The sequence below is a fragment of the Natrix helvetica genome (assembly GCF_964273705.1).
Source record: "Natrix helvetica genome assembly, chromosome: 4".
NCBI classification, from domain to species: Eukaryota; Metazoa; Chordata; class Lepidosauria; order Squamata; family Natricidae; genus Natrix; species Natrix helvetica.
The window spans coordinates 33,613,750-33,627,820 of record NC_138550.1 but is presented as its reverse complement, the minus strand read 5'-3'; the positions used below and the strand labels follow the sequence as shown (position 1 = coordinate 33,627,820).

At 33.8% G+C, this 14,071-nt stretch overlaps 1 protein-coding gene across 1 annotated transcript in view; it reads left to right on the top strand.

The window, feature by feature from the left end:
* Positions 1 to 14,071, top strand: part of IMPG2 (interphotoreceptor matrix proteoglycan 2) — a gene marked incomplete at its 5' end in the record, with an annotated part of 43,510 nt that overhangs the window by 7,046 nt on the left and 22,393 nt on the right. The window contains 3 exons of the mRNA XM_081952382.1: positions 38 to 277; positions 4,782 to 5,017; positions 12,590 to 12,621. Of these exons, the coding sequence (XP_081808508.1) occupies positions 38 to 277; positions 4,782 to 5,017; positions 12,590 to 12,621 (508 nt within the window). The remainder of the gene's footprint in view (positions 1 to 37; positions 278 to 4,781; positions 5,018 to 12,589; positions 12,622 to 14,071) is intronic.

The window sequence follows — 14,071 nt, the reverse complement described above, 5'->3', positions numbered from 1 at the left end:
AAGATATTTCTTTGTAATGAACCCTATTTACCAACAGAGGACACAGCACCTAAGAACATTTCTTTGGATCTTTCATCTGATACTTGGCAAACAAATAGAAGTCATTCTCAGTTTCTGGATTCTAAGCCTCTTCTTGACTTCAAGGAATCACAAAAGTTCAGCAGGCATTTATTTCGAATGAAGAGATCCATTTTCTTCCCCACTGGAATTAAAGTATGCCCAGAAGAGTCTATTGAACAGGCTACTGCCAATCATCTTAAATATTTCAAACTTAGAGGTAAGTGAACAGTCCAAGGCAACTGCTGTTTCTTGAGAGAATCAACATCTAGATTTATGTGAATGTTAGAAACCCTCAGAAAAACAACCCTGTTGGGCTGATGTTGGGCATATTGCCATTTCCCCCCCTTGTCTTCCTGTTACTCATCAGGAAGTGTAGCAATGAAGGATACAGAGATAACTGCAACAGAAGTAACAGTTACAGAAAATAATAGGACAATCAAAGACAGCTGTCTCTTTGGGATGTTTGCTTTGCTTCACTTGTTTATTACATTAAATCATGAATTTTCTGCAATAACTTAAGACAATATGCATAGTACTCCCACAGTCCTGTCTGATATGCTAACTAAATTAGAGCAATTGGTTTAAAGCTTCAAAGCTGCATGGATACCAGAATCTAGATTGTCCCATCTTAATCCACCTTAATTAAAAGTATTTTAATTATTATGCTACTTTTCACTAAATATTAGCAAAGCAAATTCTCTTCTCATTGTATTAGGACTGGTATTTTGGTTACTTGTTTTACCTCAAAGAATAGCCACTAGCATATGGGAGATGGAAAAAGGAAATGTAAATTTTGCTTGGAGAAGTTATGTTGCCTCTCAGTGCAGGCAAGCTTAAAAATTATGTGACATATGAAAAAAATATGTCAGCTCAGTCAGAGTAGGGGTTTGGGGGAAACACATATACACACATATCATTTACTTGGCTATGTGGCTATTACAAATGAGAATAACATAAGATTTGTAGCGCTCCAAATGCAATTCCACAAAGAAATTTTCCAGAGATCATGAGATTATGCAGGATCAGAAAAAGGCATGCTTGCCATAAGAAGATGTAGACAGGTAGCTTCAAAACATCTTCTTTGGAATCAGATCTGAGGCATTACATTTTCCAACAATGGGCAGTGTAGTACTTTTAAGTATAGTCTTTAAAAATGTTAGTGATTCTGAGATAATGAAGAAAATGCTACATTCCTTCTCTTCCTTTTATTTCGATTTTTCCTGTATAATTTATATAATTTGACCATAGTTTCCAAGTCTCAGCATCCAAACAGATTGGTTAGATTCCTATGAACTTGTACAGAGCCCTTTTTCACAAAATGTTCTCCTTAACTCTATGGATAGAGTTCACTGCTTCTCTCTAAATTTCTTGACACTTATAATCAATTAATTATATCTGCCATGCTCTCTTTAAGAATTGCAAGCTTAATAAAAGGGATTTGTGGGTGCTATATTTAGGACATTTAAATGCTGTCTTAAAATAAATTAGAAATCAGAACATGGTCCATGCAAAGGGTTGAAGTGATAGTTGTAATGCTGTTGATTGAAGTTAGGAAATATTTTAACACCACCTCTGATGTTAAAGGGCTTACACAAATTAACACCACAGAAACCTAAACAAATATCTCTTACATCCTACCAATTTACCATTCCCATTAAATGTCCTTCTCTTTCTCCGTGTTATGTTTCATCTCTTCTGTTTCATTTGAGTAACATCATGCCATTTCTGCAACATACATTCTCACATACTCATGTCTCTTTCTTTCTTGTGTTGTCATCTCTTCATTTCTTTCTTCAACTCCAAATAGCAGTTTACTATACAATTAAATCTATACTAATGTTTCATTTTTCTACTGTGCCTATTTGTAATCCATTTGATATGAACATGCATTTTGTAGAACTGCTCCATTCTGCTCAGGAAGGCCTACAACAGATGGTTGTTTGATCCCCTGATAAGGACTGTCATACCCAAAGGCCTCTGTGAGGAAGGACAAGGATTCTCTAGCCCAGATGGTCAAAGTAGCTGTGAACTGGCATGATATTTCTCTTTTTCTCCTCCTAGGCTACCTACCAAACAGAAGAATGAATTGGTATCTAGAATAAAATGGACCTTTCTTGAGTAAAAGTGCTCCTTTAATATACACTTAGTAATAGTACTGCTATTGGTATAAAATTCTCAGAGAGAGAGGCTTCTTTGAAGCAGTAACTCATTAATTTTTTCATGTTGAATAGCAAACTGTTGGACATTTGGGAATTGAGTTTTAAAGTTTTAGTTTGCCTGAGCTAATATACTGTACATAGGTCAATGTTTAAGAAACACAAATGGGATTATAATTGGATTAAATGGAAGAACTGCTCATTTACATAAATGACCGAGCAAGCTCTCCAACCTCCAACTAAATAAGCAGGACTAGTCATGCACTGATCCTCAGCAAATCCCTTTCTGTAGAATGATAAGTAACAGACTAAAGCATCTTACTGTATGTAATGATAAAAAGGCATTGGGCAATAATAGCAATGTTAACTGGCACTTCCTGAAAAGACTAAAGCTTTTTGTGAGGAAGACTTATTGTATAGAGAACCTTATGAGGATTTATACTATATGTTAAGACTGTTTATTTAAATGTTTAAATGGATCATATAATTCCCAAAGAAAACTGTTCTCACACTGAATCCTCCTAAGACATAAATTAATTTTACTTTTATTGTTGTAAACCCCCTAGAGTATCCACATGTTTAAAGAAGCGGCACATAAATTTAACAAACAAATAAATAATGATAAAAGCTACCCTTATGGGATTGAAGTCATACTTATTATATCATACACTTATTGTCAAGTGTCAGTGATAAAAGCCAATAATTCAGCCTTTGCAAATTTGATCATCTAAACTGTAAAAATTAGGAATAATGTAAATTGCGAAATGTAAATCTGAAAGATAATAGATCTCAGAAGGCTGTAATGGGTAAGCTCTTTATAGAACATTATGAGTTTCTCAGGTATTATTTTTAGATTATTTATGTTTGTAATTATTCATTGAGTTTTTATTCTTTTAGGAATCTATATGAGATGAGTGGACATTTGAAACAAATAAACAAACAATCCAATTATGCAATATTCTGGAGAATTACACAAGTTTCAAGTGTTCGCATTTGAAAAATTAATGATGATTAATTGATTAGGAATTCTGATTTCTAAGATCGACCAGATTTATCTTACTATTCATTCTGCTCAAATACATTTGCTACATGAGCTCAATTTGTTGTAGAAAAAACTGCCTACTTGGAGTAGACTGTAATATCATTTTCTATGTTTTAAAATTATTTAATACATTTTAAAGCTATTTTATCATTTGGAAAGAGGAAGGAAAACATGGTGTATGTAATTATACAAAAAGGAGTTTTTTCTAAGTGGAATGTTAAAGGTTTATACTACAAAGCAGGGGTGAAATCCAGCAGGTTCTGACAGGTTCTGGAGAACCAGTAGTGGAAATTTTGAGTAGTTTGGAGAACAGGTAGTGGAAATTTTGAGTAGTTCAGAGAGCCGGCAAATGCCACCTCTGGCTGGCCCCAGAGTGGTGTGGGAATGGAGATTTTGCAGTATCTTCCCCAGGAGTGGGGTGGGAATGGAGATTTTGCAGTATCATTCTCCTGGAGTAAGGTGGGAGTGGAGATTGTGCAGTATCCTTCCCCTGCCACGCCCACCAAGCCATGCCCACCAAGCCATGCCCACCAAGCCATGCCCACCAAGCTACACCACCCCCACTAAACCACCCCCACAGAACCAGTAGTAAAATTTCACCACTGCCACAAAGCCTTGGAGGATTTCTAGACATTTATTTCAGACAAAAATCCAACAAAAACAATTGACAATCAACCATGTTCTCCAGCTGATTGAAGAAAATAATATTCTTATCAGGCCTTTTATCTCTGCATTCAACTTTAATTTAATCTGCTCTTGGCATCACTTCTGTGGGATTCTTCTGAACAAGATCATTGCCTACAAGATCATTGCCTAATTTTGACAAAATTACCTTGTGATACATCCATGAACTTGCTAAAAGAACCATTAACTATAAATATACACACTCAATAAACTTAGTGCAATTTAAGACACATTTGGATTAACAATTGCCACATAGAATAATTGGAAATAATTGGAAATAATTAGTTATTTATTTATTTCCCTATTTCTCTTTTATTCTATTCTTTTAGTCTTTTCTTTAGAAAATTGTACCTATTTCCAACATTCTTCTGTCATTGTTTTTCAACTTTTAATCCTGATAACTTTCCAAATAATATTAACATACCAATTTGTCTCTGTACTTCTTCTGATGTATACCCTCAGAAACACTATACTCACAAAGAATTGTGCCTTTTTTCATTCTTAAGTAAAGCCACTCTTTTCACTGCCATGCAATGACCATCCAGACTTCTGTAAACCAGATAGCCTTCTACCATATGAACAGTAATAGCTATTTTTTGGTTTCTAGCGGATGTCTAGAAATTTTGTACATTTTAACATTTAGTTGAATATAATATCTCTTTATAAATTTATAAATTCTAACCCAGCAGGATTGTTCACGTGCAGTAGTAACAACAGTATCTAGCAATGTCTTTGTGCGTCCCTCTCTTTATGTCCTAATACAACAAGATAGTTGTGACATAATATTGATACTTGTATTTTTACAGTAATGGAATTTTCTTTCTTTTTCTTTTTTTAAGTCTGCCAAGAAGCTATTTGGGAAGCCTTCAAAATCTTCTTGGACAGACTCCCAGGTCAAGAAGAATATCAAAAGTGGCTAAATGAATGTGAAGCAGGAACTGTGAATATATTTGAAATGGGCACCAATTTTAGTCAATCTGAAGAATATCAAAGCCTCATTGCAAAGGTAAGAGATACGGAGTTTAAGAGAATATCAGTTGGACATAGTTACAGTTATAGTGAAGATAAGACTATTGCTATTTGATGAAAAAAGGATGTACATTTTTGAAACTGCCTTTTCAATTATTCTTTATTTTATTCTATTTCTAATTCATTATTCTATTAAACCAGTTACTGTTTACTATGTCATACTGGACATGATAAAAATAATTTCAGAGTTCTCAGGCTCTGGAAAATTAGCACCTGACATCTAATGTGTAGTATCTCTTAAAATTTATTCTTTTTCATTTTTATATTTTTAGTAACTTATTTGATATGCCTAAAATTACTTTGGATGTCATCTTGCAAATATCAAATAACAAATGTTGGAAAATAAATTGTGAAGAAAGAAAGTTTTAAATTTATTTCAGCTTTGATCACAATAAAGCTGATAAATCGTTATTAATATTTATTATGGTCATTAACCAACACAAAGGAAATATATCTAAACACAGAGAACCTTTTCAGTGCTTTTTGAGCTTGATTGTTTGCAGGTATTTCATTGCCCAATAATATAACATCATCAGTGAGAGTGAGTGTGGGGTGGCCTCTGCTCCCTATTTATTTACAACAGCACTACTGTATATAAATAGAGAGCAAACCTATACTCAGTCATAGTGATAATGTTACCTAGTTGGATAATGAAACATCAGCAAGCAATCAAACTCAGGCAGCACTAACATAAATATGTATATTTTCTTCTATTGGTATAAATACATAGGCTAGGCATATAACATATATGTACCTTTGATATTAAACTGAATATCAAGGGTAGATATAAAGAACATTAGGAATAAAGAAAGATAAGACTAATGAATCAGAATAATAAAAAAATAAAGTCATAATGAAACTAAAACTTTAAGGTAAGTGCTACTAAAAAAAAATCTAAATAAAGCTAATTACAGTGTTCCATGCACCTTCGGCATTTAGTCAGGCCAGTGATGGGTTGCAGGCGGTATGCCCCGGTACCGGAGCCTGCCTGGAGCACTGGGTACCGTTCTGGTATGGTGCTCTGGGGGGCCCACCCGCCTGCCCACGCTCCTTATCTGTCCTTTAAAGCCTTCGGCACTTCTGCACACGCGCATGGCGTGTACAGCACCTGCGTGATGCTCCACCAAGCAGCTGAAGTGTCGCGGAGGCTTGCGGAGGCGTCACTGGAAGGTAAGATGCATGTGTGCACTGCGCACGTTCATGTGGAGGATGTCAGGCCCTGTTGCAACCGGTACAGAACCTACCACTGAGTCATGCCCACATGACCATGGAGACGTCTTTGGACAGCGCTTCAGCTTTGAAATGGAGCTCTTCGGCTTTGAAATGGAGATGAGCACTGCCCCCTAGATTCGGGAACGACCAGCACATATGTGCGAGGGAAACCTTTACCTTACCTTAAAGCTATTAAATAAAATCAGTTAAAAAGAATGTCAGAATTGTAATTATCAATACATTTTTGACAAACCAAGCAAGATAGCAAGTACAGTAGCTAATAAGATAAGTATGAAACAAAGGCCACATACTACTTAAAAGAACAATAGGAATTTTTAAAAAAACATAATGCAAAGAATAAATCGTATCTATTAACCATGCTCAATTTGATTAACCTACATCAGGGGTGTCAAACTCACAGTGTCATGTTTTTGTCACATGATGTATTGAAACTTTCCCCCTTTGCTAAAATGGAGGTGGGTGTGGCCTGCATGTGATGTATCCGGCCCATTGACCATGAGTTTGACACCCTTGACCTACATGTTTACCTTCTGAATTATTTTATATGTTGCTCTACAGAACCTAGCTACATAATATATAATCTCAGGATTAGTGTTGGAAAGCAGATATTGCACATATTTTGTAGTAGTAAATCCTCTTATGTTAATTAAAGCACTGCATGTTTCTATATAGTAATTGTGCTAGCTAGAGGCTAAAAATGTGATAGCTGCAGACAAATTCTGACCTCTCCTAGAGTAGTAGAATAACTGCTGTACTCTTACCCACATTTTGTCTAATGGCTAGAATGAATTATTTTGATACCATCAGCTGGAAGTCTATGCCCAGGTATTTAAAGCATAATACTTGCTTAATGACATTGCTGTTGATAGACCAAGGCAAAACTTTGGGCCAATTTATAAGAGGATCTAATTAATTGACTATGTACCTTCCTGTCAGCGGCTATTCAAACAGATTTTTGCTTCATAATGGTCTGTCCCTATCCAGGTCCTTTGAGTCTTCCAATAGTTTACCTGTTATCTTTGTAACTGAGCCTATCTACTTTGCTACTAGATATTTGAATATTTTTTAAATGGCTACAGTACCAAGTACTTGTCTACAGTGTATTTCTTGGCTGCTTACCGTATTTTTCGGAGCATAAGACGCACCGGAGTACAAGATGCACCAAGCTTTTGAAGATGCAAATTTTTTAAAAAAGTAATTTTAAATTTTAAAAAAAAAAATTTAATTTTTTTTTAAAAGTAGGTAGGTTCATAGAGGGATAGAGAGGGAGAGAAAGAGAGAGAAATACAGTAGGTAGGTAGGGAGAGAGAGTAGATAGGTAGGTAGGTAGATAAAGGGAGAGAAGGAGAGAAAGAAAGAGATAGAGAGAGAGAAATACAGTAGATAGGTAGGGAGAGAGAGTAGGTAGGTAGGTAGAGAGAGGGATAGAGAGAGAGAGAGAGAGAAATACAGTAGATCAGTAGGGAGAGAGAGAGGGTAGGTAGGTAGGTAGATAGAGGTATATATAGAGAGAAATACAATAAGTAGGTAGGAAGAGAGAGAGTAGGTAGGTAGGTAGATAGAGGGAAAGGGAGAGAGAGAGAGAAATACAGTAGGTAGATATGGAGAGAGATAGAATAGGTAGGTAGGTAGGTAGGTAGGTAGGTAGGTAGGTAGGTAGACGGATAGAGAAAGAGAGAGAATGAGAGAGAGTGAAATACAGTAGGTAGGTAGGGAGAGAGTAGATAGGTAGATACAGGAATAGAAAGAGAGAGAGAGAGAAATACAGTAAACACTCTGCAAACCTTCCCAAAATGGCCCGTTTTTTTGCAAAAATGGGCCCATTTCTTTTCAAATAAAAGGCATGAATAGCCTTAGCAGGGCTTACAGAGTGCTCCTGGGGAAGGTGGGGGGCAAAAATGAGCAAGAAAAAGCCTTTTTATTGCGAAAACTGGCCCATTTTTCACCCAAAAAATTGCATGCGTAGCCTTATGGAGGCTTATAGAGTGCTGCTGGGGGCTGGGGGGCAAAAATGGCCCATTGTTTGCTCATTTCTTATACTCCCAAAAAATACGGTACTTTTTTACAGTGAATGATTGAGCCTAAAAGGCAGAAACTATCTAACACTTCAATGTTTTCTTTTCATAAGTCTGGCTATTGTACCTGCTGTCATTATTTTGGTCTTTGTACTTAATCTTTGGCTGATTTTTTTTCACTATGCTCCTAGATTTATATTACTGGCACATTCAGACCCTTTGCGTTTTTGCTATCAGAAAAATATTATTACCAGGGGACAGGTTATTGGGGTTTCCTCCTTTGGCTGTAAAGCAAACATGATCATCTTCTTCCAATCCAGATTTCCATGGTATAAATAAATTCAACATATAGATTGAATAAATAATGGAAGAATATAAATTCTTGTCTTATTCCTTTGCCAACTGCAGAATGTTTGTTTGCCCTGCTCTGTCCATAATGTGCCTTCTTGACCTTAGAATAACTTTATTGTCACTTTATATGTACACTAATGATGATTAGGGTCTTTTCCAAAGGCCAATGTACACTACATAAACATAAATAAATAAGTATGTATGTAGATACATAGATACGTACATACGTACATACATAAATACCCTGTTTCCCTGAAAATAAGACCTGGGATACTAAGGTCTTATTGGGATACTAAGCCCAATCAGGCTTTTGAGCGCATGCGCTTAAATAAGCCCTCCTCCGAAAATAAGGCCTTCCTGAAAATATTGCAACACAGCAGCAGCCATGAGGTGACCACGCTCACTGCCTCCTGAATCTCAAAAATAATAAGACTTCCCCGAAAATAAGGCCAAGTGCTTATTTTGGGATCAAAAGAAAATAAAACTTATTTTCTTATTTTCGGCTAACATGGTACATAAATACATAAATAAATATATAATGCATATGCCCGCATACCCACATATATTCATTAGTTTGACCTGTTCATTAGTTGACCTGTTCATTAGTTTTGCATAAAACTAAATACAGCTTGTCTGCCATACCATTTATATAAAAATTGAATCAAAGAGGTGCTAATATATGCAGACATGTTGTATTCCCTTAGCAATTGATTGCGAAGCCAGCTAGAATTATTCTTGATTTAGCTGATTGTTACTTTGACATCATCTAATGTTAGTAGCTTTTTAAGTACTGTACTCTTCAATAATAAATCTGCTGTGATATTCTGGTATATTTGATTTAATCAATGGAAAATTTGGGACCAAATGAATTATGGATTGATGATTCTAGCCTTTGAATTGAGTGTTGCATTTTAATGTTATTTTCTGCATTTTCCAAAACCGATTCAATGCCCGATATTGACATTTTTAATTTTTTTTTCTTGTTCATAAATATTAGTGTCTTTTTTTTCCTAATTCCTTTGTGGAAAGGAAATGTACAAAAGGTGGAACTCAATAAATTAATTACTCTTATCATAAACCGTATGATATCAAATGAAATCCACTACAGTTATAAAGTGATGTTAGATATATACCGGTACCCATGTAAACTTTTTTTCCAAATGTTGTACAAACCCTAAACCTAAAAACCTACTTAAGGAATTAGTTATTTTAAGCAACTTCATATAACTATGTAGAAGCATTTATGATAACCTTCTGTGAAGACTGCAGGGATAGCTACAAGTAAAAATTTTAAATTAAAAGTTTAATGTTTTTGCTAAGGCACATATAATGACTGTATAATATATGCTTCTAGTTGCATCTGACTTTTAAAAAATAAAGATAATCTTTAATAAAGGCTTCTAAATGAGTTTTGATATTATACCTTAATGAGATCAGAAAAAATAAACCATTTAAATAGTGACATTTAAAGTTTTTGTTCAGAAGCATATGGAAGAATTTAATCAATATTTATCTATTTAATGAAGCCAAATACTTTAGTTTTAAAAAAAATCATTCACCCACACATTTAAAAAAACCACAAAGTTATGACATACTGTGAATATTATAAATTACAATCCATTTCTGCAATCTGAACTTGTTAAGGTGGAATATATCAACAACATATCAGAACCACAATCGGCTGTAGAAGTTAATGTGATATTTTTCTGCCATAATAGATTTAATTTGCTTTCAGTCTTACAGTCTTACTATGCAGTAGTAAAACTTCCAAATCCAGAATCAATATTGCTTTGAGTTGTTTTGTGATCTCTGTAAAAATCATTTGCTCAAATCCTTAAACCAGACACCAGGAGTGAGTGCCTAATCCAACGGTATCCAAGGTGATATCATACTTATGTTTACCATCTAACCCAAACATTTCCAGTAAATGTTATTTTAAACCTGCTGGTTTTCATCGGACCAGCTGCCTAAGTGATTTAGAGATGTGTCCTGGGCTAACCTAGTCCTCCCCCACCGCGCCCACTCTTTTCAAGTTTATACCTTGTAATCCAATATTTCTCAACCATGGCATGTGAATTCTTCAACATGGCTGTTTGGGTAATTAAGTCACACCTCTGAAAGTTGTGAAGAGAAACACTGTTATAATCCAAAAAAATCCAGGCCATCGTGGAGATAGATAATCTTTGCTGCAAAACCAGGGAATATATAATATTTGGTGAATATGAATTCCAAAGTTAGGTTACAAAATGATAAAACACAGAATTGTATTTGGGAACACTTCTAAGTTTATGCATTTTACGTATTTGTTTATTTAAAATGTGTAATAAATAGACAACCTGTTTCTGACATTGACTATTCCCATTGCAATTTTTGTGATGTTTGTATACTTTCTCCTAAATATGCATCTACATCCCATTGTCTGAATCTACCTGTAATATAAGGGTTTTTGTATCTGGGAAAGAGATTTGTAAGCCACTCAGAGTCACTTAGAATGAAGAGGGAGACCATATAAAATTTCTAAATAAATAAGTATTCTGTGACTAATATTTTGGTAGATTTGGGGGTTTGTCCTTTTCCTTACCCAGATCCTTTCTAACTGATTTTTCATTAGTGGAGTCATTCAGAAGCTATTACTCATTTGCTGTATAAGAGGCCTATTAGGTGCAGCCTCAATTGCAATATTTGAAAATTCAAACTGTTGTTATTTGTCTCTTGAAAATATGCTGATTTCCCGCATTAATTTTCAGTTATTGGCTATACATTCTGCTCCTACCAGTAAAATAAATAAATAAACAAATAATAAATAAATAAATAAATAAATAAATAAATAAATAAATAAATAAATAAATAAATAAATAAATAAATAAAAGGTTCTTTTCCACAAATGTGTATATTGGTAATCTTGCACTCTTAACTTACCTGCGCATTGATGCATTATTTTATTTCTCCTAATAATTTTCATTCTTTAGGTAGAGAAACCATTTATAGGTATGCTGATAAATAATAACATTATAAATAGTCTATAAAATACCCAGAACTAACTAACTAACTAACTAACTAACTAACTAACTAACTAACTACATACATACATACATACATACATACATACATACATACATACATACATACATACAATATCTAACTAGTGCTAACATACTATCTTTATTAGTTTTACTGTTCTATTCTGAATGCTTTGGACACATAATACAAGCAAACTAAAATAACTCTTAATCTTATCCAAGAATACTAAATATTTCAAATTTACCTCCCTTCTCTAATTTGAAATCATAATACCTATTCAGAATGTCCAGTGCTTATTTTTCAACAACTGGATTTCAAGAAAAATGGCTTGCCTAATGATTGTCTGCCTTAATACTAATAACATATATGGATTTTTCTTCAATTAAATGTACAAATTAATCTGAATTGGCACACTGTATATTCACATATATTTGCTTTATGTTCCAGTTTAGTCAAGCAACTAAGGCGATTATAAATCTAGGAAAAATATAAAATGAAAGCAATTCATTTTCAAATAAACACAGTATAATGTATGTGCCCTGCATAATTAGAAAATAAACTTCTGTCTGAAACGTTTTAACTTTTTTTACTTTGTAAAACTTTAACTTTATTTGAATCTTGATAACTGGACCACTGTGAATGAGGGGGCGTGTCAACACAAATCAAGATCTTGCCATGATAATGCAATTGAAGTCCCATCCCTTTTTATATGTTAGAGTTAAGTCTTAAGTCTTACATAGTCCTATTCCCGAATAATGTGGCTATTAAATGTAAGCATCCATTGAATTAATGCATTTAGTTCTATAAACATATATGATATGCCTTCAACTTTCTGAAGGTTTTCCTTTGAATATTTTTATGAATAAATAAGAATGAACGGGTTTGGCTATTTGGAATGCTTGGGACACATAATAAAAGTACATATATGAAACATAAAATATAACATAAATTTAAAAAATGCAGTTCCACATTTAAAATATGGTCTTCTATTTTTCTAGAAAGTGTCCTATACTAAAGAAGCAATGGATGGGTGAGTATCTATATTGTTCTATATTTTACAGTACATGTTGTCCTCAAATTACAATTACAGTTGGGAACCACATTTTCCATTGCTAAGCGAAGCAGTTGTTAAGTAAGTTGTTCCAGATTTTATGACCTTTTTTTCCGTGTTAAATGACTTACTGTTAAGGGAATCATGGGGTCATTAAGCAAATACAATTTCTTCCATTGATTTTGCTTGAGGGAAGTCATCTGGAAAGGTCACAAATGGTGATGACATTACTTTGGGATTTTGCAAACACTGAAAATACATGCTGATTGCCAAGTGCCTGAATTTTGAACATGTGACCATGGGGATGCTGCGACAGTCATAAATACAAGGACCAGTTGCAAGTCACTTTTTTCAGTGCTGTTGTAACTTTGAACAGTTGCTAAACATATGATTGTAAGTTGAGGATTACCTCCATATTCAGAAGTAAGAAACCTTTCTTCCATGATTTAACTTTATTCTGCTATTTTGATTTCTTGTCAGTTTTTGCAATAAGTTGAAGTTTCACAGCATCCTTCCTTCCTATTTCAGTTAGAGTTCAAGATTTTTAAGAATTAAGAATTTAATGCATATTTTATAAGCACTGAAAGCATTTCCAAATTTTTAACATATAGCGTTGGTCAAACATGCAAAATTCATAGCATTTTTGAGGTTTGGAAACGTCCTTGCCTATTTCATGGTTATGCATTTAGTTTTTTTTTTTATTTAAAAAATTCACAATTAGTGTCTATTCATCATGTTGGCGTCATTTTAAAAATGTCTGCAGATTAGCTTTCCTAGATTTGATGTTATTATTAAGTGACTTTCATAGTCTAGGGAAAACTAACTTGTAATAAATACAAATAACCATAATTTCATCTTTTCCAAGTCCTTGAGATAGAAATTTGCAGCATTTAATACACTTTTAAACATCTTTTAACAAATCCACCAAAAGCCAAAATCAAAGATGTAGCAATTATGTTGTTTTTTTAGTAAATTATATTCCTTTTGTATGGTAGCATATTAATAATTTAAGGTGAATCCATTTTGGACCATATTTATAATGCCAATCAGATGTTTCTATATGCGTTCAATGCTAAAAAATGTAATAGAGGTTCTACTATATTTAGAACAAAGCACTTGCCGTGTTATCACAGATATCACATAATAACTATCCATAATAACTATTCAACTGAACCCATGATATTACATAATCAAAATCGCTTTCATTTCATTATAGTTATCAGATGTACAATGATATTATTGAAAATAAATAAAATTAATTCCTTACATTCATATGGAACTTATAACTCATAACTGTGAAAGGAACACCCTTGATGTATTACCATCAACAAAATTCTAATCACTGATTTTTTTTAGGTTTCTGTGTTTTCATTGTAATTCTTTCAAGTGTTTTAATAATTTCTTCCATCTCATCATACTCAGTAAAATC